The 27,367-nt window shown below is 39.7% G+C and overlaps 1 protein-coding gene and 1 non-coding gene across 2 annotated transcripts in view; both read left to right on the top strand.

Moving 5' to 3' along the window:
• The window catches only part of CLTC (clathrin heavy chain), a 76,004-nt gene that overhangs the window by 9,637 nt on the left and 39,000 nt on the right, over nucleotides 1-27,367 (top strand). The window contains exons 2-6 of the mRNA XM_010364053.2: nucleotides 14,778-14,985; nucleotides 17,896-18,164; nucleotides 18,745-18,906; nucleotides 21,689-21,802; nucleotides 26,906-27,079. Coding sequence (XP_010362355.1) covers nucleotides 14,778-14,985; nucleotides 17,896-18,164; nucleotides 18,745-18,906; nucleotides 21,689-21,802; nucleotides 26,906-27,079 — 927 coding nt within the window. The remainder of the gene's footprint in view (nucleotides 1-14,777; nucleotides 14,986-17,895; nucleotides 18,165-18,744; nucleotides 18,907-21,688; nucleotides 21,803-26,905; nucleotides 27,080-27,367) is intronic.
• Nucleotides 9,071-9,177, top strand: LOC115895104. Its single transcript, XR_004055295.1, has one exon. It is a non-coding gene; the product is annotated as a U6 spliceosomal RNA (small nuclear RNA).

Here is a 27,367-nt window from a genome sequence, read left to right as displayed (position 1 = left end):
TTTACACATCTACAGTTCTCCTGTGTATGACCTCACAGTTGGAACTGTTGGATGTTATAAGCAGATGATTTAAATATCCCTTGAAAAGCAGTCCATTCGGGCATATTTCTAGAGATGATTTTTTTTTTTTTTTTTTTTTGAGATGGAGTCTTGCTCTGTCACCTAGGTTGGAGTGCAGTGGTGTGATCTCAGCTCACTGCAACCTCCACCTCCCGAGTTCAAGCGATTCTCCTGCCTCAGCCTCCCAAGTAGCTGGGATTACAGGTGCCCGCCACCATGCCTGGCTAATTTTTGTAATTTTAGTGGAGACAGGATTTCACCATGTTGTCCAGGCTGGTCTCGAACTCCTGACCTTGTGATCTGCCTGCCTTGGCCTCCCAAAGTGCTAGGATTACAGGCATGAGCCACGGCACCCAACCTAGAGATCATAATTTACATAGAAAGATAAGGGAAAAACAACTCTCCTAATATGCAGGTAGATTTGATGTTATAAAATTGCATCAGTATGATTGCACTGGAGTGGATTTTTGAAAAGCATTGTGAAATGGAGATGACTTTCTAGTGCTGACGTCAAAAATGCATATGAAGAGTTTAAATATAATTTTGTTTGGTGTGTTTTGTTTTTTTGAGACAGGGTCTTGCTCTGTCACGAAGGGTGGAGTACAGTGGCGAGATCATGGCTCACCACAGCCTCGACTTCCCAGGTTCCAGCCATTCTCTCATCTCACCTCAGCCTCCCAAGTAGCTGGGACTGCAGGCATGTGCCACCACACCCAGCCAATTTTTGTATTTTTTGTAGAAACGGGGTTTGGCCATGTTGCCCAGGCTGGTCTCGAACTCCTGAGCCCAAGCAATCTGCCCGCCTTGGCCTCCCAAAGTGCTGGGATTACAGGCGGGAGCCACTGTGCGTGGCCTAATTTTAAATGTCTGTAAAGTAAGTGAAATGACTAGTTGAATTGTACATTAAATATATCTAATCCCTAAGAGTTTATAATGTAAAGGGATCAAAACTTTCAAATAATAAAATTAACCATTTTAAAGTGAACAATTTAGTGGTATTTAGTGCATTCACAGTGTTGTGCAGCCAACACCTGTATCTAGTTCCAAGACATTTTCATCTCCCCAAAAGGAAACCCCATACCCGTGAAGCAGTCCCTCTCCCATCCCCCTCCTCCCATCGCCTGGCAACTGCTAATTTGCTTTTTGTCTCTATGGATTTACCTATTCTGGATATTTTGCATAAACGGAATTATACAATAAGTGACCATTTGTTTCTAACTTCTTTCACTAAGCATAATATTGGAGATTCTTCCGTGTTATAGCATATATCAGACTTCATTTCTTTATGGCTGAATAATACTTCACTGAATGGATATATCAACATTTTATTTGTCCTTTCATCAGTTGGTGGACATTTGAGTTCTTTCTACCTTTTGGCTGTTGTGACTAGTGCTGTTGCAAACATTCATATACAAGTTTTTGTTTGAACGCCTGTTTTCAGTTCTTCTAGATACATACTTAGAAGTGGAATTTCTGGGTCATATGGTAATTTCTCTCTTTCAACTTTTTGAGAGACCACGAAACTGTTTTCCACAGTGGTGGCACCATTTGACATGCCCACTAGCAATATATGAGAGTTCCATTTTCTTCACATCTTCTGACAGTTTTTTGGGGTGTTGGGATGATTAGTCTAACTGGGAAAATAAGTACCTTATTTGGGCCTATATGGTATTTTTAATTCTGTGTGTCCACTCCCAAACTCTGTAGCCCTGCCCTCCCTTATATTGTGTGTCCTGTTTTAGATTGTTTCCATTTCTTCTGAGACACTGCATATACCCCTACATGTATCTGTGCTAGGCATACATCCCTGTAACTTCGTGGCATTGTTGTAATTGCTGTGTACCTGTTACATATACTGAGTGGAAGGGAGTGTCTCATTTGCTGTAGAACTCTCTGTGCATTAGTGTAGTGTCGGGCACACAGTAGCTGCTCAGGAATTTTTTAAATGTGTGATTATTGGGAAAACTACAGAGCTAGGGAGAGATCTGAAGAAATACTAGAAATTTTTTTCAGATGGAATCAGAAGAAAACTTTAGAAAATTGTTGACATCATCTGTGGCATGCAGCAAAAGTTGATGTAAAAGGAACAGAAAGACCTATGGAGATAATGGGATGTAATAACATAAAACATACTGAGACAATTGGTTTTGAAATCAGTTAAGAGCAGAACTGGAATTCCTACTCTGTGGAATGAATCAGCAATGTGGAAGGAGTAATATGATTTTTTTTTTAAGATTTTAAATTTAGGCTGGGTGCAGTGGCTCACGAGGTAGGTGGATTGCTTCAACCCAGGCATTCGAGACTAGCCTGGACAGCATGGCCAAACCCTATCTCTACAAAAAATACAAAATTTAGCTGGGTGTGGTGGCATGTGCCTGCAGTCCCATATACTTGGGAGGCTGAGGTGGATGGATCACCTGAGCCTGGGAAGTCGAGGCTGCAGTAGGCTGAAATCATGCCACTGCACTCAAACCTGACAGACAGAGTAAGACCCTGTCTCAAAAAAAAAAAAAAAAAAATTAGAAGTAAATCCCAGAATTAAGTAAAAGTGGTGTGTGTGTGACAGAAGAGATTACAAATTTAAGAATTTTAGAAACCAAAATAATTAGAATGGAAGCTTTTTTCAATGAAAGAAAACTTTGGTAATTTGAAAGAACCAAAATTAAAAGGGTTTAGTGTTTGGAACAGGCCTGAGGAAGTTGTAATACCATGAATTTAAAAAAACAAAACAAAAGAAACTCAGGAGGCCAAAGCACAAGAATTTCTTGAACCCAGGAGCCGGAGGTTGCCTTGCGCTGAGATTGCGCCACTGCATGCCAGCCTGTGCGACAGAGTGAGACTCTGTCTCAAAAACAAAAACAAAAAATCCCCAAAACTATAAGCATCTAGGGCACATCCTCTTCCTGACCAAAAAAATCAAGGTAATAGTAGTTTTTTAACCCTGAATTTTAGATAGTGAAGCAGTGTCTATAGTTTTTGAGATGGAAAGTGTCTTGTTTTTAGAAGACATGAGTCACAATTTGAACCCCCAGAGAGCCTCTGAGAGCCTAAAACCTGTTTTTTCTCCCTTAGATTGTTTCCTCACTAGTAATGACAAAGTTACAGTCAGCACAAAATAAGCAAAGGGGACAATTTCACACAAAAATTGTACATAAAATATTGAGTTTGTGTTAAGTTGCTAAATAATGGATGCTCAATATGTATTAATTGAAAGCAAACCATGGTGGTTTAATCATTTTAATGTCAATTTGAACTCCCTGAATTTGTTAATATTAAATCATTTTGAGATAATCTGTAACTCCTCATGCTGATTGTTAGTTATTTCATTCACTCATTTGAAAACAGTATTTGTGGCATTTAAGCTCACAGGAAAATACTCCAGGACGAGTGCAGTGGCTCACTCCTGTGATCCCAATACTTTGGGAGGCTGAGGTGGGTGGATCACTTGAGATCACGAGTTTGAGACCAGCCTGGCCAACATGGTGAAACCCCGTCTCTACTGAAAAAATACAAAAATTAGTCGGGTGTGATGGTGCATTCCTGTAGTCCCAGCTACTAAGGAGACTGAGGCAGGAGAATGGCTTGAACCTGGGAGGTGGAGGTTGCAGTGAGCTGAAATCGTGCCATTGCACTCCAGCCTGGGCGACAGAGCGAGACTTCATCTCAATAAAAGAAAAGAAAAAAAAGAAAATACTCTAGTGACCCAATTGTAAAATAAAATGGTTCTAGTCTTATAACTTGTAGCACCTAGTAGGCTGAGTGTGCTTTAAATAATTGATCTAACTAGAATAATGTGGGATAGAGCATAATGTCTAATTTCCTGGGGTCCCTCAGTATAGGGTAGAAAGATACATGAATATATACAATAGTGATAGGGTTGACGGAATGTAATACTAGGCTCTCACTTAAATGTATATTTGTGAAGTCGCTGGGAAGTTATGTCACAGAATGAAGTTTCTCAAGGATCTTTATAACTTGAATATTAAGGGGACTGTCCAGACGTTTTATTCTCATCAGGAAACCAAACCTTTAATGTCTGCCTGGTTACATTCATTTGTAACATCCTTTATGCTAAGTCAGCAATAAGTATTATATATATTTTCTGAGATGAGGTCTTGCTCTGTCACCCAGGCTGAATGCAGGGGTACAATCACAGCTCGCTGCAGCCTCTGCCTCCTGGACTCAAACAATCTTCCCACCTCAGCCTGCCAACTAGCTAGGACTACAGGTGCACACCACCACACATGGCCAGTTTTTAAATTTTTTGTAGGGACAGGGTCTCGCCATGTTGCCCAGGCTGGTCTTGAACACCTGGGCTTGAGAGGTCCTCCCACCTTGGCCTGCAAAAGTGCTGGGATTATAGGCATGAGCCACTGTGCCTGGCCTTGAACCCTCAAAGTAAACCCGTTTCTGGTTCTTCGAATGGTAGGTTCGGATATATTCTGCACAACTTCTCGCCCCTTCCATTGAATGTAGCTATGGTGGCAGCATTGGGTTGTTTTGGGCTGCTGAATTGCATTTACACAGGGGCATAATCTTGGTAAGTCATATCCATCTCCAAGATTTGGGGCATAAAAACTCCTGTATTTCCCTGCAGCTTGGTTAACATTGGCCTAATTGATCTGATATCATGTAATTATTGGATTACTTTTTTAAGAATGCATTAAATATAAAGTTTTTGAAAATTTCGAATCAGCAGTTGATTATAAGTAGGAAAAATTCTTTGTCTTTGAGCCTCCTGGTAGTTTACCAAAGCTCATAGTCTGACAACCTGTCTCCAACTGTGGTCGCTTCCTGAATATATTGCTTAAATTTGGAGTTTGTGACCAGAATCAAAAATTCTAAGAGACGGTGATTCTCTCAAAGGCTGACATGGAGTAGAAAAAAACTACATGTTTAAGTGTGGGGACAGCAAGCGTTAAAGGCATTTTTATTTGTTGCTTGAAATCTTTGGAGCCTACAGAAAAGAGTGGCTGGTATCCTGTTGATGGAAGAACTAAAGGAATGCTGCATTCTCAGCATTTCTTATTTCCTGTAGAATACAGCAGCTGCAGTTTTTATTTGACATTCTGCTAGTTTCCAGGAAGGGCTCAGTGAAGTGACTGCTGTCAGCATCTTTTTTCACTGTAATTGATACTAGAGAAGGTAGAGGATGTTTAGGAGCTTTTAAAGGAAATTATGCTTAATGAAATACTTGGGTTAGAAAGTTAACCAAATCTTTAAGTACTGACTTAAAAATTCTTGTATTGAGAGATTAATGGTATCAGAATGACATACTAATATCATCAGGTCTCTCAGATTGTTGACCTATTAACTCTATAGTGGTAACACTTCTTTTTTTTTTTTTTGAGACGGAGTCTCGCTCTGTCGCCCAGGCTGGAGTGCAGTGGCGCGATCTCGGCTCACTGCAAGCTCCGCCTCCCGGGTTCACGCCGTTCTCCTGCCTCAGCCTCCTGAGTAGCTGGGACTACAGGCGCCCGCCACCGCGCCCGGCTAATTTTTTGTATTTTTAGTAGAGACGGGGTTTCACCATGGTCTCGATCTCCTGACCTTGTGATCCGCCCGTCTCGGCCTCCCAAAGTGCTGGGATTACAGGCGTGAGCCACCGCGCCCGGCCTATAGTGGTAACACTTCTAAAGTCCTTGGTAAGATACAAAATTCATTTGCAGAAAATTGCTCCATCTGAAATATAGTAGCTCATACATACTTCCTTTACATTTTCCCTATTTAGATGAAACAAGGAGGATCTGGAAAGTGTGAAGCCAAGCAATAATTGTGAAACATAAGTCCTTAGTAATGCTGTCATAAACTGGTTTTCATGTATTTTGATTTTCAGCTGATATAGCTGGTGAATGAGTTATACTACAAGTTTATGGGTCGTTCATTAGGAAACAAACTCTTAAGTATACTTACAGAGAAGCCAGTTTCCAATGAGTTTATTCTTAACTGATCAAATGTGAGAACTGCTGGTTGAAATTAGTATGTTCAAAGCAAATCTCTTACTCCTTTAATTATGTGGTGTCTGTAGGCACAAACAGATAGATTGTGAATGATTGCTTAGAGTGCGCCTTGGTGCTAATGGAGAGTTGTCTTTAAGTAGTTAAAGAATTAGGCCTTGAAAAAATTATGATTTTATTTGGTCGTATGTCTTAATTAGGCCTTGAAAAAATTATGATTTTATTTGGATGTATGTCTTAAGCTAGCATTTTCTGCCCTTTTTAATGTATATAGTATTGAATTAAATATATTAATAGGACCATGGCCTCTTTGCTCCTCTTAACAATATTTTCATAGTTTGATCACTAATATATTCTGTTAAGATGCTCATGCAACACCGCTAAGTTTCCTGATTCCTTGATGTATCAGGGTTTCCCCATTCTGTCTTTAGGAGCATGTGAACAAAGCAAATTAGCCCAGGTAAGGTTTGAGTATATAACAGTAGCATGATGCCAAAACCAGTCTGTTTAAGAGCAGTCTATATCGACTGGGCGAGGTGGCTCATGCCTGCAGTCCCAGCACTTTGGGAGGCCGAGGCGGGCAGATCACCTGAGGTCAGGAGTTTGAGACCAGCCTGACCAACATGGAGAAACCCTGTCTCTCTAAAAATACAAAATTAGCCAGGCACGGTGGCACATGCCTGTAATCCCAGCTACTCGGGAGGCTGAGGCAGAATGGCTTGAACCCGGGTGGTGGAGGTTGTTGTGAACCAAGATCGCACCATTGCACTCCAGCCTGGGCAGCAAGAGCAAAACCACGAGCAGTCTGTTATAATACCATAGTCCCAGAACTAGAAGTTCATCAAATAGAGTGCTCTGTGTTCCCACATTAAGAACTTGATGTGTGTTAAATCACCTTAACCTTTCAGGTAGCACCTAGGCATGCTTCTTTGCTCCCTCTCAAGTAAGGATGGATACTTTTTTCCCTTTCCATTTTCCATATTTACAATCAAATGGAGTATATTTTCAAAACCAAGACAGGAAAAACAAAGTTTAAACCATTAAAAACTGATGAGCATTCAACGTAGATTTCTGAGTCTCATTGCTAATGTGTTTTTTTGCTTGTTTGTTTGTGAGACAGAGTCTTGCTCTGTCGCCCAGGCTGGAGTGTGGTGGCGCAATCTCGGCTCACTGCAACCTCTGCTTCCCTTGTTACCCAGGCTGGTCTCGAACTGAACTCCAGGCCTCAAGCCATTCTCCTACCTCAACCTCCAAAGCACTGGGATTATAGGTGTGAACCACCATGCCCAGTCTTGTATTTGCTTGTCTTTGTTTGTTTTGCTTAAACATTGTAAGTAAATTCAGGCTATCATATTTTACCTGTAAATACTTCAGCTTGCATCTTCAGAAAATAAGGACATTTTCTTTCTTTTTTTTTTTTTTTTTGAGATGGAGTTTCACTCTTGTCATCCAGGCTGGAGTGCAATGGCACAATCTTGGCTTACTGCAGCCTTTGCCTTCTGGGTTCAAGCGATTCTCCTGCCTCAGTCTCCCGAGTAGCTGGGATTACAGGTGCCCACCACCATGCCCGGCTAATTTTTTTTGTTTGTTTTTGTATTTTTAGTAGAGATGGGGTTTCGCCATGTTGGCCAGGCTGGTCTTGAACTCTGGGCCTCAGGTAATCCGCCTGCCTCAGCCTCCCAAAGTGCTGGGATTACAGGAATGAGTCACCACATCTCACCAGGACATTTTCTTACTATATTATTTATAGCGCCCTGATATTTAAGAACAATATCAGAAAACCAGTCCATATTAATATTTTCTCATTGTCCCTAAATGTTGTTTGGTTTAAATCAGAATCCAGGAATGATCATGTTACTTTCAGTTATGTCTCTGAAGTTTCTTCCTCTTTTTTTTTTTTTTTTTTTTTGAGACGGAGTCTCGCTGTGTCGCCCAGGCTGGAGTGCAGTGGCGCAATCTTGGCTCACTGCAACCTCTGCCTCCCAGGTTCACGCAATTCTCCTGCCTCCGCCTCCCGAGTAGCTGGAACTACAGGTGCCTGCCACCATGCCCGGCTAATTTTTTGTATTTTTAGTAGAGACGGGGTTTCACCGTGTTAGCCAGGATGGTCTCGATCTCCTGACCTCATGATCCGCCCGTCTCGGCCTTCCAAAGTGCTGGGAGTACGTACTTGAGCCACCGCACCCAACCTGAAGTTTCTTAAAAAAAAAAAAAAAAAAAAAAAAAAAAAAAAAAAAAAAAAAAAAAAAAAAATTTTTTTTTTTGGCCTGGCGCGGTGATTCATGCTTGTAATCCCAGCACTTTGGGAGGCTGAGGCGGGAGGATCCCTTAAGCCCAGGAGTTGGAGACCAGCCTGGGAAACAAAGTGCTACCTTGTCTCTACAAAAAAAACAAAAAATTAGCTGGGCATGGTGGCGTATGAGTGGTCCCGTCTGTTTGGAAGGCTAATCTATGATCAGTAGTTAAAAGAAATTCACACCCGGAGCTTCAGCCAACCTATGGACAGCTGAATTAAGCAGCCCAGGAGTTTGAAGCTGCAGTGACACATGGTCAGGCCACTGAATTCCACCCTGGGCCACAGAGCAAGACCCTGTATCAGAAAAAAAAGAATTGGAAGTCCTAAAGTGTAATTTTCTTTTCTCCTCACCTCCCCAACAAAAACAAATTTAAAAAAAAAAAGCATTTCATAGTGTCCGAGTCAGTTAAGCAGCCAGAGACCACAAATCTATTATCAGTAGTTAAAAGAAATTCACACCCAGAGTTTCAGCCAACCTATGGACAGCTGAGTTAAGCAGATAATAAAATGCAAATACAAAAAAGCTAACCTTGAGCTGGCTTAAAGTACTGATATGTTGTATATGTTAATAGTTAATATCAGTGAGCTCTGGATTGCTTGATCCCAGGAGTTTAAGGATACAGTGAGCTATGATCACACCACTGCACTCCAGCTTGGGTGACAGAGTGAGACCCTATCTCTTAAAAAAAAGAAACAAAAAATAAATAAATAAATAAATAAATAAATAAATAAATAAATAAATAAAAATAAAAATAAAGTGCTCGCTTTGGCAGCACATATACTAACATTGGAACGATACAGAGAAGATTAGCATGGCCCCTGCGCAAGGATGAAAATAAATAAATAGATAAATAAATAAACAAAACAAAGGCAGTATCTATTGAGCTGTTTGATGTCAGGCATTGTTCTTTGCATTCACATTAAATCTTCACACCTCTGAGATATATGTCATCTCAGATGTTTCATATGAGGAAACATAAACACAGCCTCTGTTCTCTAGATCAGTAGTCCACAACCTTTTTGGCATCAGGGACCGGTTTTGTGGAAGACAATTTTTCCACTGGTTGGGGGTGGGAGTGGGGTGGGATGGTCTCAGATGAAATTGTTTCACCTCAGATCACCAGGCGTTAGTTAGATTCTCGTAAGGAGTGAGCAACCTAGATCCCTCGCTTGCACAGTTCACAATAGGGTTCGCGTGCCTATGAGAATCTAATGCTGCGGCTGAAATGGCAGGAGGTAGAGCTCAGGCAGTGATGCCTGCTCATTGGCTGCTCACCTCCTGCTGTGTGGCCCAGTTGCTAACAGGCAACGGACGGATACTGGTCCGCAGCCTGTGGTTTGGGACCGCTGCTCTAGATTATGGGGAAGCCGAAGTACTATTTTCTCATTATAAAAACAGAATCCTACCTTTTACTTCCCACCTCCCCCTGTTAATGGAAGTTGGAATGGAGAAGGAAGGAGATGCCGGGGAAAGGAAGCATTTTAAAATCATTTGTAACATGTAACTCCAAGGTACTTCAGAGTTTTAAAGAATAAATAGGGAATAAATTTAATTACCTTTTTAGATCCAGGTTTAGGTGCCACTTGCAGGCCACAATCTAATCTGGAAACCAAATGAGTTACAAAGTTTGGGTGCTTTTCTATAAAAACAAGGAAGCCGTTTATTTGTATACTTTGTGTCTTGTGCCATTCCGTTGGAAAAGGGCGGAGGAAATACTTTCATATGCTACAGGATAGCTCTGAGATGCAAAAGTATCTCTAATTGCTTAGGGAAGAAGGGTATTACTGGAAAGATGGGGTGGGTGACTTTTCGTAGTATAACCTTTTGTGAGATTTTGGTGCTTAACTGTATGCACATGATAACTATTCAAAAAAAACAAGCCCCTTTTTTTGGACCTTAGTTTACTGACTCCATATTCTTGTAACAGCAAAATTAAAATTCTTTTAAGTTAAAAAAAATTTTTATCATAGGAATTTCCAAGCATGTCTTAAAATAGAATATCCCCAACTTCAACACTAATGGCATTTTGCAGATTGAGAGGATAATAAAATGTAGCTGTAGTTTGGATACTACATGTATCCAGATATACTACATGTATTTCAGATATATCCTCTGAAAATACCTGCAAGTTTATAGAGAATGTTGTGTATGTCCTTTGACTTTATCCGCGCTTAGTTCCATAGTCTATAAATCAGTTTCTGATTGGGCACAGTGGTTCATACCTGTAATCCCAACACTGGGAGGTCGAGGTGGGAGGATTGCTTGAGCCCAGGAGTTCGATACCAGCCTAGGTAACATAGGAGAACCTGTCTCTAAAAAAAAAATTAGCCAGGCATAGTGGCACCTGTAGTCTCAGGTACTGAGGAGGTTGGGGTAGGAAGATCACTTGATCTTGGAGGGTTGAGGCTTTAGTGGTACCACTGCACTCCAGCCTGGGCGACAAGGCGAGACCCTGTCTCAGTAAATAAAGAATAAAAATACAGTTTCTGTGGTATAGTTTATATACCATCACACCTTTATAACTGACTGAGAATACTTTATGGTTAGTATGTGCTGTTTTGAAAATAAAACCTGTTTTAAAATGTGTTGCATTTTAAAAGTTTTAATCTATATTGATATTACTAGACATAGTTATATAGTTTGGCAACCCTGTTATATGTTCCTATTGTAAGGGTATACCTAAACCAGACTGGCAGTTAATGAGAGTGACTTGTCCTGTTATTGTGTGCTTTGGCATATTTCTCTTTTGAATATATAACAGGAAAATACGGGAAGAATTGCTGAGTGTTCTAAACATTCTCATTTGCAAGGAACATCAGTAAGGAAAACAATCTTACCTACCTTATTTGAAGAGGTGGAAGCAAATTTAACCTTCTGTTAGCCAATAGGAATAGGTCTGTACTAAAAATACACAAATTAGCTGGGCGTGGTGGTACACACCTGTAGTCCCAGCTACTTGGGAGGCTGAGGCAGGAGAATCGCTTGAACTGGGGAGGTAGAGGTTGCAGTGAGCCGAGATTGCGCCACTGCATTCCAGACTGGTGACAGAACGAGACTCAGTTTCAAAAAAAAAAAAAAACTTGGAACTTTAGAATTATGTTCATGTTTGCTGGTGTTTTAACTCAAACAGGGACATAAATCCTAGGGAAGTAACCCATATCACTGTTTTTCTAATAACTGCATTTGTAGTAGAATAACACTACATTCACTAGTAGAGGTTGAGGGAGAGAGGAAAAGAAGGAATTACAGGTTACAGGATACTTCTCTGTTCTTGTCTAGACTGAGGCTGAGGCGGGTGGACCACGAGGTCGGGAGATCGAGACCATCCTGGCCAACATGGTGAAACCCCATTTCTACTAAAATACAAAAAATTAGCTGGGCGCATTGGCGCACTCCTGTAGTCCCAGCTACTCGGGAGGCTGAGGCAGGAGAATCACTTGAACCCGGGAGGCGGAGATTGCAGTGAGCTGAGATCAAGCCACTGTACTCCAGCCTGGCGACAGAGCAAGACTTCATCTCAAAAAAAAAAAAAAAAAAGTTTGTCACTTGCCTCCTGTTTAATTTTGCATTTTTTAAATAAAGGATTTATGTCTATTCCACATGGAGTATTTTGAGTAGTACCAATACATTCCTGAAGGAGATCAAAAATATATATGCATAGCTCTCTTGGTAGCATGTGTTTGAGAAAGTAATATAAGGATTACATAGATTAGGGTTGCAGGCAATTCTGTCCCTTTAAAGCCAGATCTTTTATTTACTTAATTTTTAAAGTTTTTGCAGAGGTGGGGTCTCACTGTGTTGCCCAGGCTGGTCTCAAACTCCTGAGCTCAAGTGATCCTCTTGTCTCAGCCTCCTGAAGTGCTGAGATTATAGGTGTGAACCAAGGTGCCAGGCCAAATCTTTGTTTTTTTTCTACAAGTAAAACACCCTGAGGCTGAAGGTAATTGCTGACTGATGCAACGTGTTTTTCTTACTGCTTTTTTTCTGGGGATCTAACAAGGAATTGGAAACACAAGTTTTTGACTTTCCTTTTTCCTCCTATTTATTTTCTGATAGTGTTTTCTTAAAGTCATCTTCCACATGCCTCTGAAGTTGAGGAGTAGGAAGGAATCTGTTAGAATCATTTGGGGTTCAGTTAGTAGTGTCTGTGGTTTACTTTCTTTCGTGGTTTTGAATTTAATTTCACTATTTGACTAACACTATTTTTACTCCGACTTCCTCAAACACTGTGGGACTTAAACTGTGACAGGTGAAACTCAGTGCCTTAGGTGAAGGCTTGGTAGAGACTTAGAAACATAGAATTCTTACAGGGTAGCTTAGGATTCTTACAGGATAACTTAATTGCTTTTAGGTATATAGCTTTATGAACTTTATGAGCCCACTGGAATGTTTTCTTCAATTATTGAAAGGCTGATTATCAATTAAACTTAACGAGTCTAATGACCCTCTACTCAGAAAAATAGATGTGAGATCCTGTCTCAAAAGAAAAGTTAAAGTCAGGAAGAAGTTAAAATTAATGGTTTATAAGCCTTTACTATAAGTAAATATAAGTTACATACTTTAAAGCTAGTGTATTTGCCTTGCATTACAGCATATACTTGAGGTTGTAAAGCAGGTTAATCTTCTACTTTATTACGATGTTTGTATTAATGGTTAGACAGTTGTTTGACTCCTTGCCCCTGTATTCAGTAACGGAGTTACTGTAACTACACTTTATAACTGAGTTATAACATTTATAACTCAATACCAGCAGTAATTGAGATAGAAGAGTGAAGAGAAAGCAAAATGTAGCCTTGTATTCTTATATCTTATTCAGAGCCTGGCCTGGTTATGTTTAAGCACTACTAGCAGAAGAGTTTGACAAACGAATTTAAATAAAATACAGTTAACTTGGCTGGTTTAGTCCATAAGATAATAATGACAGTGGTGGTGTCTGTGGAGGGAAACTGTATTGCTAGAGGACAAGGGTGACAGAAAGACTTGATTTTTTTTCCCATGCTTTTTCTTTTCTGGTGTGTGTGTGCATTTTGTACCATGTGAATTTATTATATTATCCTTGGAGGAAAGGGGGATAAAACTAGTCTGGCCAAGGTTAATAAAATAAAGCCTCCATTGTAGCTTCTTTTAGTAGGACTTAATCTGTTACACCATAGTTAGTCACCCAGAGTATTAATAACCCACTCTGGTAGAGATTTCCTCCTAGTAACTAGTGACTTTTGTTCTTACATGCTTAATTGTTTTGCAAAGACCTACCATCTTTTTTTTTTTTTTTTTTTTTTTTTTTTTTTTTTTTTTTTTGAGACGGAGTCTCGCTCTGTCGCCCAGGCTGGACCGCAGTGGCCGGATCTCAGCTCACTGCAAGCTCCGCCTCCCGGGTTTACGCCATTCTCCTGCCTCAGCCTCCCGAGTAACTGGGACTACAGGTGCCGCCACCTCGCCCGGCTAGTTTTTTCTATTTTTAGTAGAGACGGGGTTTCACCGCGTTAGCCAGGATGGTCTCGATCTCCTGACCTCGTGATCCGCCCGTCTCGGCCTCCCAAAGTGCTGGGATTACAGGCTTGAGCCACCGCGCCCGGCCAGACCTACCATCTTTAGAGCCTCTATATTTGTTTAGCAGATACTTTAGTATTTTCTGAGTACACAAAGCAAATCTAATTCCATTATTTTCCTTGTTAAAATCCTTAAGTAGCTCCCTTTGCCTGTAGAATAAACTCAGGATTCTTACTGAGGTATGTTTAGCTTGTCAGTCTGGCCCTTGCTCATCTCTCTAACCTTAATTCTGTACTCCCTCAAGCCGATATTGTTAGAAAAGTACTTGTAGTTCCCTTAGCCAACCACACTTTTACATCTCTGTGCTTTACCACACGCTCTTTCTATTGAGAATTACCTCGCCTGCCTCCTTTGAACACATTGCTTTAGCTATGTAGCCTTTGACAAGATCCCTCTTACATATCTTTGTTTTGGCACTTTTTGCACAGAATTAGAACTTGTTTGCTCTTGCTATTCAAGTTCCTTTATTTAGATCAAGAACTCTAACATTTTAAATCTTTTTATGCTTGTAACTTAATTTTTCAGATTCTTGAAGCGTGAACAAATAACAGCTACATGTTAAGCGGGGTAAGAGAGGACTGGTCCAGTAGTTCCAAGGTCTTAAAATAAATCAAGAAACTCAATTACCTCAAATCGCTTGAACCATGAATGCTACCTTGCAGATATTGCTCTGTCCTTTAACTTCATCTGTATTTGTTCTACCTCTTCTTTGAAACAGTTGAATGCCATGTTTGTTGGAAGAAGAGAAGGTCCAATACTTGGCTATTAATAGTCTCACTTTAATTAACTTAATGTAGATGTTATTGTGACCTTGAAGCATTAATGTTAAGTGAGGATTTGTGTTGATGAGCATATGTGAATGTCAAGTCTTTGGAATCCACTTGGTAACATGGTTTATTATTATATTTTCTAGCTCCAGAACCTGGGTATCAACCCAGCAAACATTGGCTTCAGTACCCTGACTATGGAGTCTGACAAATTCATCTGCATTAGAGAAAAAGTAGGAGAGCAGGCCCAGGTGGTAATCATTGATATGAATGACCCAAGTAATCCAATTCGAAGACCAATTTCAGCAGACAGCGCCATCATGAATCCAGCTAGCAAAGTAATTGCACTGAAAGGTATAAAAAATTGTCGGTTTTTCTTAAAACTCTTCCTGTTTGTTTTTTTGTTTGTTTGTTTTTTGGTTTTTTTGAGACGGAGTTTTACTCTTGTCGCCCAGGCTGGAGTGCAATGGCGCGATCTTGGCTCACTGCAACCTCCGCCTCCCAGGTTCACGTGATTCTCTTGCCTCAGCCTCCTGAGTAGCTGAAATTACAGATGCCTGCCACCACCCCTGGCTAGTTTTTTTGTATTTTTAGTAGAGATGAGGTTTCACTATTTTGGCCAGGCAGGTCTCAAACTCCTGACCTCATGATCTGCCTGCCTCAGCCTCCCAGAGTGCTGAGATTACAGGCGTGAGCCACCACGCCCAGCCAACTCTTCCTATGTATTTATGCAAGTCCAATAACTAGAGTTTACCTTTTTAAGTATATTGATTAAATTTGGTTAAAGAAAATTGATCTGCTGATACCGAACTTGATTTAAACCACTTTAATGACTTTTACTTGGAATGTATCTATGGAATATCTTAACATAGATCTACTTAGAATAATTTTAAGTTTTAGAATAAATGCATTTATATTTTGTATTTGGTATAAGACTGTGCTAAACATATCTCTCTACAGAGGAAACAAATTAGTGATTCATATTCTGGAATAGAACATACTTTACTAATATTAGCACCTAAACATTGCAGAATTTTTTTGATAATAAACTTGCCTTTGATTCTGTGCTTTTTTTTATACTTCAGGCTTGTGTTTCACTTAGATTATTGGGTTCAAGAAAGGGCTTGAATTTACAGTAATTGTTTAAAGTGTGTTTGTATTTAGGTGAATATTAAAGCTCTTGAGTGAAGGGTATTTGAGTTTATTCAGACTAACTTTTTAATTGTCCCAACAAGGGAACTGTGCAGTTTAGAATAAACAGAGTTCAAAGACTCTTAGACTGTCAGGGAGCCTGTATTCCTTTGAACTTTAGAATGAGACTAATTGACCCATTAAAACAAATGTTTTTAAGAGGGCTCGGTGAAAAACTGACTCTTAAAAAGGCATTCGATTGCCTATTTTTTGCTTTGTTTTTCATTTTGATAGAAGGAAGAAAAGTTCAAGTTCCCGGTAATTTCTTGATAAATTTGTGACTGAGTTGTTAGAGATGCTGAACTTTGACTTTGCTTTACATGATTTAAACTTGTATGTAGTAATAATACTAGTTGGAGAGTAAATAGGGTTGGGTAGGACTAGCATATTCAAACACATGTCACTATCACATATCTAAGATAGAAGCTCATCTCATCTCGAGGAAAAATCGTCCAGCTTTCACATAGGACCAGATGTTTTGTGACAGTAAGTGTTTTACTTCTGTTACTTCTATTTAGGGTATTAAGCTTCCTTCAGACTCTTTAAAGAATTTAAATTCAGGTCCCTAGCAATTCCCATACCTCTCTATTAAAAGGCCATAATTTTAATTTTGCCAAAATTCTTTTCTATTTTTAATGTTATTGTTATCTTATCACATTTCTTAACGCTTTCTTATGTGTGCAGATGGTGAGTTATCCTAAATTAGATTGTGTTAGTTATTGTCCTGTTCTATGAAAAGAATACATTGAAAATATTTTCGGAGCATCGTACAATAGCATCATATATTTGTCCCTATATGTCTGCACTATGGAGTCACGCTATCATCTCTCGTCCCCCTCCCCAAACCACTCTGCTTATATATATACTCCAATCCCGAATAATCTGAGGATTGAGGAAGGCAGCAAAGGAAAGTTAGTCAGTCCAAAATCCTGCTTCCCTCTGAGGCCAGTTTTGAACCTCTTGGCTTCTTTTTATAAACAGGACTGTAACTCTCACAATTTTTCAAGTCTGGTTGTGGTTTACATACTGTGTGGGATGGGAATAACATTCTTCATTTTATGAAAGAAATTTTTGCACATGTAGTAAGGAGGGTTGTAGTACAAAGCTGTATGTTTTGCCCCCCTTCTGTGTCACCCCAGCACCTGAATCTTAAAATTTTGGTCCTTCAGGAGCCAGATTCTCTGTGTCTCAGGAATGGTGTTTTTCTTAATCTTTAAAGACTAATCATGATAGCCTAGTGATAGTTGTGGACTTTGGCCTCTATTAATTTATACCAAATCACATTTTGAACTGTTGGATTTCAAATTACAAGTACAAGCCTTTGCATCTGACTTGGTGACTCTTAACACTCAAGGCAAATTTCATCCTTTTTTTAACTAAATGCTTGCTTTCTTAGTTGGATGAAGCTTGAACTTTGTTCTTACTTCCAGTATATTAACAGCATCTGAAACTATCCTCTTCCTTTGTCTCCCTCTCCTTTTCCTCCAGCACCTCTACCTTCCCTTTGTTATCTTAAGCCAGTTGAATGTAGCATGCACTTCTCTTATGTGCTAGTGGCAACAAGACAGAATTGAAGCAGATCCTCTTTGTAAAAAGCAGTTTCCACAAGATTTATTTGGATGAGAGATGACTGCTTTTAAAAAAGTACATTTTCTTTCCCCCACGTGTTTGTTATCAGAGTTGCTTTGTCTTGTGTCCATGCAACTAAGTTTATGTGTAAAGTAAACATACTTAATTATAAGTATGAAGGTGACAGCTTTGTTTTCAATTATTGTTAAGAAAACTATTCATTAGACTTACTTTAAGTTGGGATTTAGGATTCCATGGAAGTCATACTATCTGTTTAAAGTGTGTTTATTAGAGGTAATATAGTTTTTGCTTAAAATGTAGATGTAGATTGCTTAATCTTAGCTGTTACCTCTTTAATGGTTGCTGCTGTATTGATGCAACTCTTGTAGTTATTAGTCTCGTAATAGAACTATTTTTGTTTGGAAGTTACAGAGCTAGTCTAGGTAGGTATTCATTCTAAACTTTACGCTTTTAATGATTTATAATTCTTGATTTTGTTTTTAGCTGGGAAAACTCTTCAGATTTTTAACATTGAAATGAAAAGTAAAATGAAGGCTCATACTATGACTGATGATGTCACCTTTTGGAAATGGATCTCTTTGAATACGGTTGCTCTTGTTACGGATAATGCAGTTTATCACTGGAGTATGGAAGGAGAGTCTCAGCCAGTGAAAATGTTTGATCGCCATTCTAGCCTTGCAGGGTGCCAGATTATCAATTACCGTACAGATGCAAAACAAAAGTGGTTACTTCTGACTGGTATATCTGCACAGGTAACATTTTAACTAGTTTTTTATAAAGAAGAGGTTTAGAAAACTGTGGTGCCTAGAATGCAGTTTTATTTTGAGATTAGGTCTTTCTATACTCAATCCTGTTGAATTTCACTTATTTTGGAAGACTTTTTTTTTCTTCCCTCCCACCCCTTCTCTTCTCCTTCCTCCTTCCTTCCCTCCTTTCTTCCTTCCTCGCTCCCTTGCTATACTGACATATAATTTCAGAATGCTCTTATCAAGCGTTTTGAGCTCTTCTGTGGAGATTGGGTAGAAATTGAGTTTCTGTAAGAATGATTTGGGATTTATTATGGAGTATTTACTGCAAAATGAATGCTTCTATACCTTTTTGTTTAAGATGTATATGAGGCACATTTTAAACATTAATGTTAAGCTTTAACAAGATAATGTTTGGGGCTGATTTTAAGTTAAGAAGTATCAAATCTACATTGAGAGATGAAGTAACAAATAATTATAAATCCTGCTAAAGATGACAAAGCATTCTAATTATTTCATTACTTGATGAATCTGAGAGTTTTTGGTTTATGGGTCTCCAAACATTATTCTCTTTGATCCTTTATAGCAAAATCGTGTGGTGGGAGCTATGCAGCTATATTCTGTAGATAGGAAAGTGTCTCAGCCCATTGAAGGACATGCAGCTAGCTTCGCACAGTTTAAGATGGAAGGAAATGCAGAAGAATCAACGTTATTTTGTTTTGCAGTACGGGGCCAAGCTGGAGGGAAGGTAAGTTTTGACTTTGGTAATTATTTTAATGAGAACTTGTATTTGGCTTTCTGCCATGAATTAGTCATCTAATTTCAAAATAGCCTGCTCCTTTCCTAAGTAATTTATTTTTAGTATTCACATTTGTGGTGACTTAATTTGTTCAAATTTTGCATCTAGTGATACTTGTCTAAAATGAATAATGTTCTTTCACAACTCGTTCTATTGGCTGTTTATATTCTTTGATTGTCAAAGTGCACATTTCTATGCTGTACATCTAGAGAGTTTGATTTAGTAGGTGGTGCCCATAGTGTTTTTTTGTTTATTTTTTGTGTCACTGTTGCCTAGGCTGGAGTGCAGTGGCACAGTCTTGGGCTCACTGCAGCCTCGACCTTCTGGGCTCAAGTGATCCCTCTGTCTCAGCCTCCCGAGTAGCTGGGACTACAGGCACGTGCCACCATGTCTGGCTAAATTTGGTGTTTTTGTAGAGACAGGGTCTCACTATATTGCCCAGGCTGGTCTCAAACCTCTGGGTCCAAGTGATCCTCCCGCCTTGGTCTCCTAGTATAATCTGCATTTTAAATACCCTATATGGCTTGATATAGAGGTAATGTAGACTATAGTTGAATAACATTGCCATAAGTTAGTGGTTTTCAGCGGTGGCTACACATTGGAATCACCTGGACAAATTGTAGTACTTTGTGTATTAGACTTAGTTGCAGGTAATAGAAACAAGGTCTGGTTGATTGGAGCAATGGTCTGTTTAGTGAAGGATATTGGATAGTTTACTACAGCTAAGGAGGCTGTAAAACCAAGACTGGGAAATGAGGAGAAATAATGGAAAATGAGCAGTGGTCAGGGTCTCAGCCAACAACTATTCCATAGAACTCTGAGGACACTTCTGGATCCATGATTGCATTGCTGGATGCTTGGAAATTCTATTTGACTGCTATTTCCACTACCAGAGTAGAATCTCTGAAATCCTAATACCTTTGTGTTCCTAGCTCCCTGTTCGAAGTCCAGTTATAGGCAAGATCAGATGCCCACATCTTACGTCTGAGAGGTTTGGAAATAATTATTTGGTGTTTGGTGCTCCTAAAACAGAAGGCTGGTTCCACCACCAACAAAACTTGTAAAGAGTATCTTCCCTCTTGTTGTCCCATCAGGAAGAGGGTTTAGATTCTAGGCAGACCAAAAAATTTGAACTTCACCTTTGTTAGGACTTGTGTCTCTTTTTCTTGGTAAGTAAACAGTTTTTAAAAATTGAGATAGAGATTGCTTAAAATATGATCATCTGTAGCCTGTCAGGAGAGAGGAAATAGTAAGTAATGAGATACAATTCTGCTTAAAATTTCACATAGCCCCTGAATTGAGGAATAATGCTGCCAACACCTCAATGTGACAAGGGTAGAAAGCACTGATATTTAGATCTGAATTGATGGAATTTAAACAGAAAAAACCACATAGTTTTAGAAATTAGATATTATCCTTAAAACATAAGGCCAGGATATTTATTGAAAAGTTCTACTAGAAAAAAGTTTCAATGTCATTTTGAACAGTATCTGGAAACTTGTTTATAGGTTATTGAGCCTGTTATTTATTACATGGTGCTATCCTGTCTGCCACAGCTTTTGAAGGAAGATATCAATTTTTTTCAGTGTGGCTAGTCATCCTAATGAAGGATGATGAGACCCTATCACATTCATATGTATGTGTCTTGGAAACTGAATTATTTTTTGTCTCAGTTCATTTCTGACATGACTAAGGAAAATATATAGTACTTTTTCATTGAGATTATTTACTTTTCTCTTGCCTGGCTTACGTGCAGCATTGGATATTTTAAACCAAAATGTTCTCATTTAGTTTATGGGATGTTTGTGATTAGAGAGACAACTCAAATTAGGTATATACATTCCTTCTGTTTTAGTGTATATGTATAGGTAGAGAAGAATTAAACAACTTATGTTTCTATTTGGAAATACTAAATTAAAATTGAAAGCTAGGAGAAAAATACCTTTGTAGGTAATGTATTACCCTTCTATACCATTTATTTCAGGTAGATTATTTGAGGTATGATTATTTCAGATATTCAGCTGACATTTTTTTTTGAGATGGAGTCTCGCTGTGTTGCCCAGGTTGGATGCAGTAGCACAATCCCGGCTTCCTGCAACCTCCGCCTCCCGGGTTCAAGCGATTCTCCTGCCTCAGCCTCCTGAGTATCAGCTGACTTTAAAAAATGTATTTATCTTAAAATAATACAGATTTATAGGAAGCTGCAAAGACAGTACAGAGCAGTCGCCTGTGTTCTTTATCCACTTTCTCCCAATGGCTACATCTTACACAGCTGTAGTACAGTAGAAAAACCAGGAAATTGACATTGGTACAATTGTATGATTCTGTGTCATTTTATCATGAGTAGATAACTATTTTATCACCACAGTGATTTCCCTTATGACTGTAGAGTCCCACCCACTCCCCCTCTCTCACACCATCCCTAGCTCTTGGAAACCACTAATTTATTCTCCATCCCTATAATGTTGTCACTTTAGGAATGTTACATAAATCAAATCATACAGTATGTGACCTTTTAAGATTGGCTTCTTTTTTTTCACTCACCATAATGTTCATGAAAGTTTGTTCCTTTTTATTACCAAGTATTCCTGGTATGGATGTAACCAAAACCATTTAACATTGATCTTCTGTAGAACATGTTGGTTGTTTCCATTTGGGGGCTACAAATAAAGCTTCTATGATCAACTGCTAATGTGTAGGTTTATATACATTTTGATTTTCTTTTGAACAGTTACATATTATTGAAGTTGGCACACCGCCTACAGGGAACCAGCCCTTTCCAAAGAAGGCAGTGGATGTTTTCTTTCCTCCAGAAGCACAAAATGATTTTCCTGTTGCAATGCAGGTATTTTAAGCAAAATAAATGACTTTTTAAAAATCTCTCTTCTTAAAAGAAATTAACCCAAAGACTATTCATGGTAGATATAATTTAAGTGATGCTTAAAAGAATACTCTTATAAAGTTTATTAGTGAAGCTTTGTAAAATAATACCTTGACCTTTCATGTACAGGCCTACCTTGGGCATATTATGAGGTTTGGTTCCAGACCACCACAATAAATTAAATACCACAACAAAGTGCGTCATAAGAATTATTTGGTTTCCTAGTGCAGATCAAAGTTACACTTACACTATGCTATAGTCTACTGTAAAGTGTGAAATAGCATTGTCTAGAAAAACCGTATACATACTGTAATTTAAAAATACTTTACTGCTAAAAAATGTTAATGATTATTTGAGCCTTTAGTGAGTTTTAATCTTTTTGCTTGTGGAAAGTCTTGTCTCAATGTCAATGACTGCTGAATAATCAGAGTGGTTGAGGTGGCTGTGGCAGTTTCTTAAAATAAGACAGCAAAGAAGTTTGCTGCATCAGTTGACTCTTTCACAAAAGATTTCTCTATGCAATGCTGTTTGATAGCATTTTACCCACAGTAGATCTTCTTTCAAAATTGGAGTCGATTCTTTCAAACCCTGCCAGTGCTTTACTAGCTAAGTTTCTGTAATAATCTAAATCCTTTGTTGTCACTCAGCAATGTTCACAGCACCTTCACCAGCAGTAGATTTTATCTCAAGAAACCACTTTTCTTTGCTCATCCTTAAGAAACAGCTCCTTCACTAGGAGATACAGTAATTCAATCACATTTTTAGGCTCTATTTCTAATTCTGGTTTTCTTACTGTTTCTACCACATCTGCCCGTATTTGCTCCACTGAAGTCTTGAACCCATCAATCATCCATGAAGGTTGGAATCAGCCTCTTCCAAACTCCTTTTAATGTTGATATTTTGACTTCCTCCCATGAATCATGAATGTTGTTAATGACATCTAGAATGATGAATCCTTTCCAGATTCACCATTACTTAAATGTACTGTGGTGAATCCTTTCCAGATTCACTTAAATTTACTTTGCCCAGATCCATCAGACGAATCACTTATCCAGGGCAGCTGTGGTCTTATGAAATATATTTCTTTCTTTTTTTTTTTTTTTTTTGAGACGGAGTCTGGCTCTGTCGCCCGGGCTGGAGTGCAGTAGCCAGATCTCAGCTCACTGCAAGCTCCACCTCCCGGGTTTACGCCATTGTCCTGCCTCAGCCTCCCGAGCAGCTGGGACTACAGGCGCCCGCCACCTCGCCCGGCTAGTTTTTTTATTTTTTAGTAGAGACGGGGTTTCACCGTGTTAGCCAGGATGGTCTCAATCTCCTGACCTCGTGATCCGCCCGTCTCAGCCTCCCAAAGTGCTGGGATTACAGGCTTGAGCCACCACGCCCGGCCTGAAATACATTTCTTAAATAAGAAGACTTGTAAGTCAAAATTGCTTCTTTGATCCATAGGCTTCAGAATGGATGCTGTCTTAGCAGACATGTAAGCAATATTAATCTCCTTGTCTCTTTCCATCAGAGCTCTTGGATGACTATGTGCATTGTCGATGAGCAGTAATATTTTGAAAGGAATCTTTTTTTTCTGAGCAGTAGGTCTCAACAGTAGGCATAAAATATTTAGTAAACCATGCTGTAAACAGATGTGCTGTCATCAGGGCTTTGCTGTTCCATTTCTATAGGATAAGCAAAGTAGATTTAGCATAATTCTTGAGGGTCCTAGGATTTTTGGAATAGCAGATGAGCATTGGCTTCAACTTAAAGTCACCAGCATCATTAGTTCCTAATAAGAGAGTCAGCCTGTCCATTAAAGCCAGGCATTGACTTCTCTGTAGAGAAAATCTGTTGTTTAGTGTGACCACCTTCAATGATCTTTACTAGATCTTCCATATAACTTGCTGCAGCTTCTACATCAGTACTTGGTTTTCACCTTACACTTTTATATTGTACAGACAGTTTCTTTGCTTAAACCTCACAAATCAACTTCTGCTACCTTCATATTTTTCTTCTGTTGTTTTCTCGCCTCTCTGAGCCTTCACATAATTGAGGAGAGTTAGGGCCTAACACTAGATTAGGCTTTGGCTTAAGAGAATGCTGTAGCTGGTTTGATCTCTTTTTGTTTTTGAGACGGAGTCTCGTTCTGTCGCCCAGACTGGAGTGCAGTGGCAGGATCTCGGCTCACTGCAAGCTCCACCTCCCGGGTTCATGCCATTCTCCTGCCTCAGCCTCATGAGTAGCTGGGACTACAGGCGCCCACCACCACGCTCGGCTAATTTTTTTGTATTTTTTCAAAATACAGAATACGGGGTTTCGCTGTGTTAGCCAGGATGGTGTCGGTCTCCTGACCTCGTGATCCGCCTGCCTCAGCCTCCCAAAGTGCTGGGATTACAGGCGTGAGCCACCACGCCTGGCCGATCTTTTTTCCTTCCTTTCCCTTTCCCTTCCTTTCCTTCTCTTCTCTTCGTTTTTCTTTTTCTTTTTCTTTTTTTTTTTTTTTGAGACGCAGTCTCACTCTGTCGCCCAGGCTGGAGTGCAGTGGCGCGATCTCAGCTCACTGCAAGCTCCGCCTCCCAGGTTCACGCCATTCTCCTGCCTCAGCTTCCCGAGTAGCTGGGACTACAGGCGCTCGCCACTACGCCTGGCTAATTTTTTGTATTTTTTGTAGAGATGGGGTTTCACCGTGTTAGCCAGGATGGTCTTGATCTCCTGACCTCGTGATCCACCCACCTTGGCCTCCCAAAGTGCTGGGATTACAGGCGTGAGCCACTGCGCCGGGCCTCCTCCCCCTCTCTCCCACTCTCCACCTCTCCCCCTCCCTCTCCCTCTTTAAAGAGACAGGGTCTCCCTCTGTTGCCCCGGCTGGAATGCAGTTGGTGTGATCATAGCTCACTGCAGCCTTGAACTTGAACTCCTGGGCTCAATTGATCCTCCTGCCTCAGCCTCCAGAGTAGCTAAGAGTAGGTAGGACTACAGGTACATACCACTACGCCTGGCTATTTAAAAAGTATTTTAGAGACAATGTCTCACTGTGTTGCCCCGGCTGGTCTTTTTTTTTTTTATGAGACTGAATCTCTCTATTGCCCAGACTGGAGTACAGTGGCGCAGTCTCAGCTCACTGCAATCTCTGCCTCCTGGATTCAAGCGATTCTCATGCCTCAGCCTCCCGAGTAGCTGAGATTACAGGCACCTGCCACCACACCTGGCTAATTTTTGTATTTTTAGTAGAGTCTGGGTTTCGCCATGTTGGTCAGGCTGGTCTTGAACTCCTGACCTCAAGTGATCTGCCCACCTCGGCCTCCCACAGTGCTGGGATCACAGGCATAAGCCACCATGCCTGGCCCAGGCTGGTCTTAAACTCCTGACCTTAAGTGATCCTTGTGCTTCAGCCTCCTGTGCAGCTGGGACTACAGACACATACCACTGCACCTGGCTAGTATATAACATTTTTATTTGTATTTTTGTTTGAGACAGGGTCTCACCCTGTCACCCAGGTTGGAGTGCAATGGCGCAATCTCATGCACCACTACACCTGGGTAATTTTTTTGTATTTTTAGTAGAGTCAGGTCTTCACCATATTGGTCAGGCTGGTCTCAAACTCCTCACCTCAAGTGATCCACCTACCTCGGCCTCCCAAAGTGCTGAGATTACAGGCATGAGCCACTGCACCCAGCTGTGTATAACATTTTTCTTTTAGAGACGGAGTCTCACTCTGTCGCCCAGACTAGAGTGCAGTGGCACCATCTTGGCTCACTGCAACCTCCGCCTCCAGGGTCAAGCAATTCTCCTGTCTCAGCCTCCCCAGTAGCTGGGACTACAGGTGCATGCTGCCATACCTGGCTAATTTCTTTTGTATTTTAGTAGAGACGGAATTTCACTGTGTTGCCCAGGCTGGTCTCAATCTCCTGAGCTCAGGCAATCCACCCACCTTGGCCTCCCAAAGTGCTAGGATTACAGGCATGAGCCACCGCACCCGTCCTATAACATTTTAAAAGAGAAAAAAACTGCTCATTTATATAGTTACATAAATTCAGAAGTAGAATCGTTTTATTTCTCTTTGGCATGGAAAACATTACCTCCATGTGGCAAGTACCTAGAGTTTGACTTTGTCTGTGGTCGTTTTCTTAGATGTGAGAAAATGAGACTGGGATTACATTTGTAAGCCACTGCACTAGTGCGCTTTCTCCATATCAGCAAGAAAAGCTGTTAGGTTTTCTTATTATTCATGTGTTCACTGGAGTAGCACTTTTAATTTCCTTCAAGAACTTTTGCTTTGTATTCACAACTTGGCTGGGTCAAAAAGCCCACCATTCAGCCTATCTTGGCTTTAGACGTGTCTTTCTCACTGAACTTAAAATTACTTCTAGCTTTTGATTTAAAATGAGAGGTAGAACATGTAGAGGCAATTGTAGGGTTATTAACTGGCCTAATTTCATTATTGTTGTGTCTCGGAATAGGGAGGCCCAAGGAAAGAGAAAGAAATGGGAGAACAGCTGGTTGCTGGAGCAGTCAGAACACACACAATATTTATCGGTTAAGTTTGCTGTCTTATGTGGGTGCAATTCATCGCACCCTAAAATAATTACAATAGTAACATCAAAGATCACTGGTCACAGATCAACATAACAGATATAATAATGAAAAGGTTTGAAATATTGTGAGAATTAATGAAAACGTGACACAGAGACACCGAAGAGAGCACATGCCGTTGGAAAATAGTGCCCATAGGCTTGCTCGATGCAGGGTTGCCATAAACCTTCCATTCGTAAAGATTCATCTGCATTGCAAAGTGCGGTAAAATGAGGTATGCCTGTAATATGTAAACTGTGCTATCCTACGTTTTGAATTATCTTTCCTTTTATCAGTTTCATTCATATTCTTGTGTTATATAAGAGCTTGGGAGATCCATATTTAAATGTGCTATAAAAATGAAGGAAACTTTAAATATTAGCTTATAATTTTTCAAATAACCCTCTTGTTCTAGAATTTTACCATCTCTAAAATGGAATTAGACTGAATGTTTTTATTTTCTGTTTATAGATTCATTATTTCACTAAAGTGTTGATTTTCTTTCTATAGATCAGTGAAAAGCATGATGTGGTATTCTTGATAACCAAGTATGGTTATATCCACCTCTATGATCTTGAGACTGGTACCTGCATCTACATGAATAGAATCAGTGGAGAAACGATTTTTGTTACTGCACCTCATGAAGCCACAGCTGGAATAATTGGAGTAAACAGAAAGGGACAAGTAAGGAAACCTTGAAACTTAAGCAATAAAATAAGATAACCTGATGAGTTGGGAACAATCCTGTACTTTTGAGAAATTACTCCCAAAAATAATAAAATAGAAAATAAACACATTACTGTTAGTTTTTTTCCAAAAAGTAAATGGTAACTTTGGATATTAGAAAATAATATATATCAAAGCATGATGTAAGCTGATAAAAAAGGAAAATAATATATACCTAAAAATAGAGATGTGTATGAATACAAAGTGTCTCTTTAATCCTGTTTCAGAGAAACTGGTTTATAGCCA

Source organism: Rhinopithecus roxellana, chromosome 19 (assembly GCF_007565055.1).
Source record: "Rhinopithecus roxellana isolate Shanxi Qingling chromosome 19, ASM756505v1, whole genome shotgun sequence".
NCBI classification, from domain to species: Eukaryota; Metazoa; Chordata; class Mammalia; order Primates; family Cercopithecidae; genus Rhinopithecus; species Rhinopithecus roxellana.
The sequence above is the reverse complement of the archived record's forward strand: the minus strand, read 5'-3'. Positions and strand labels throughout refer to the sequence as shown.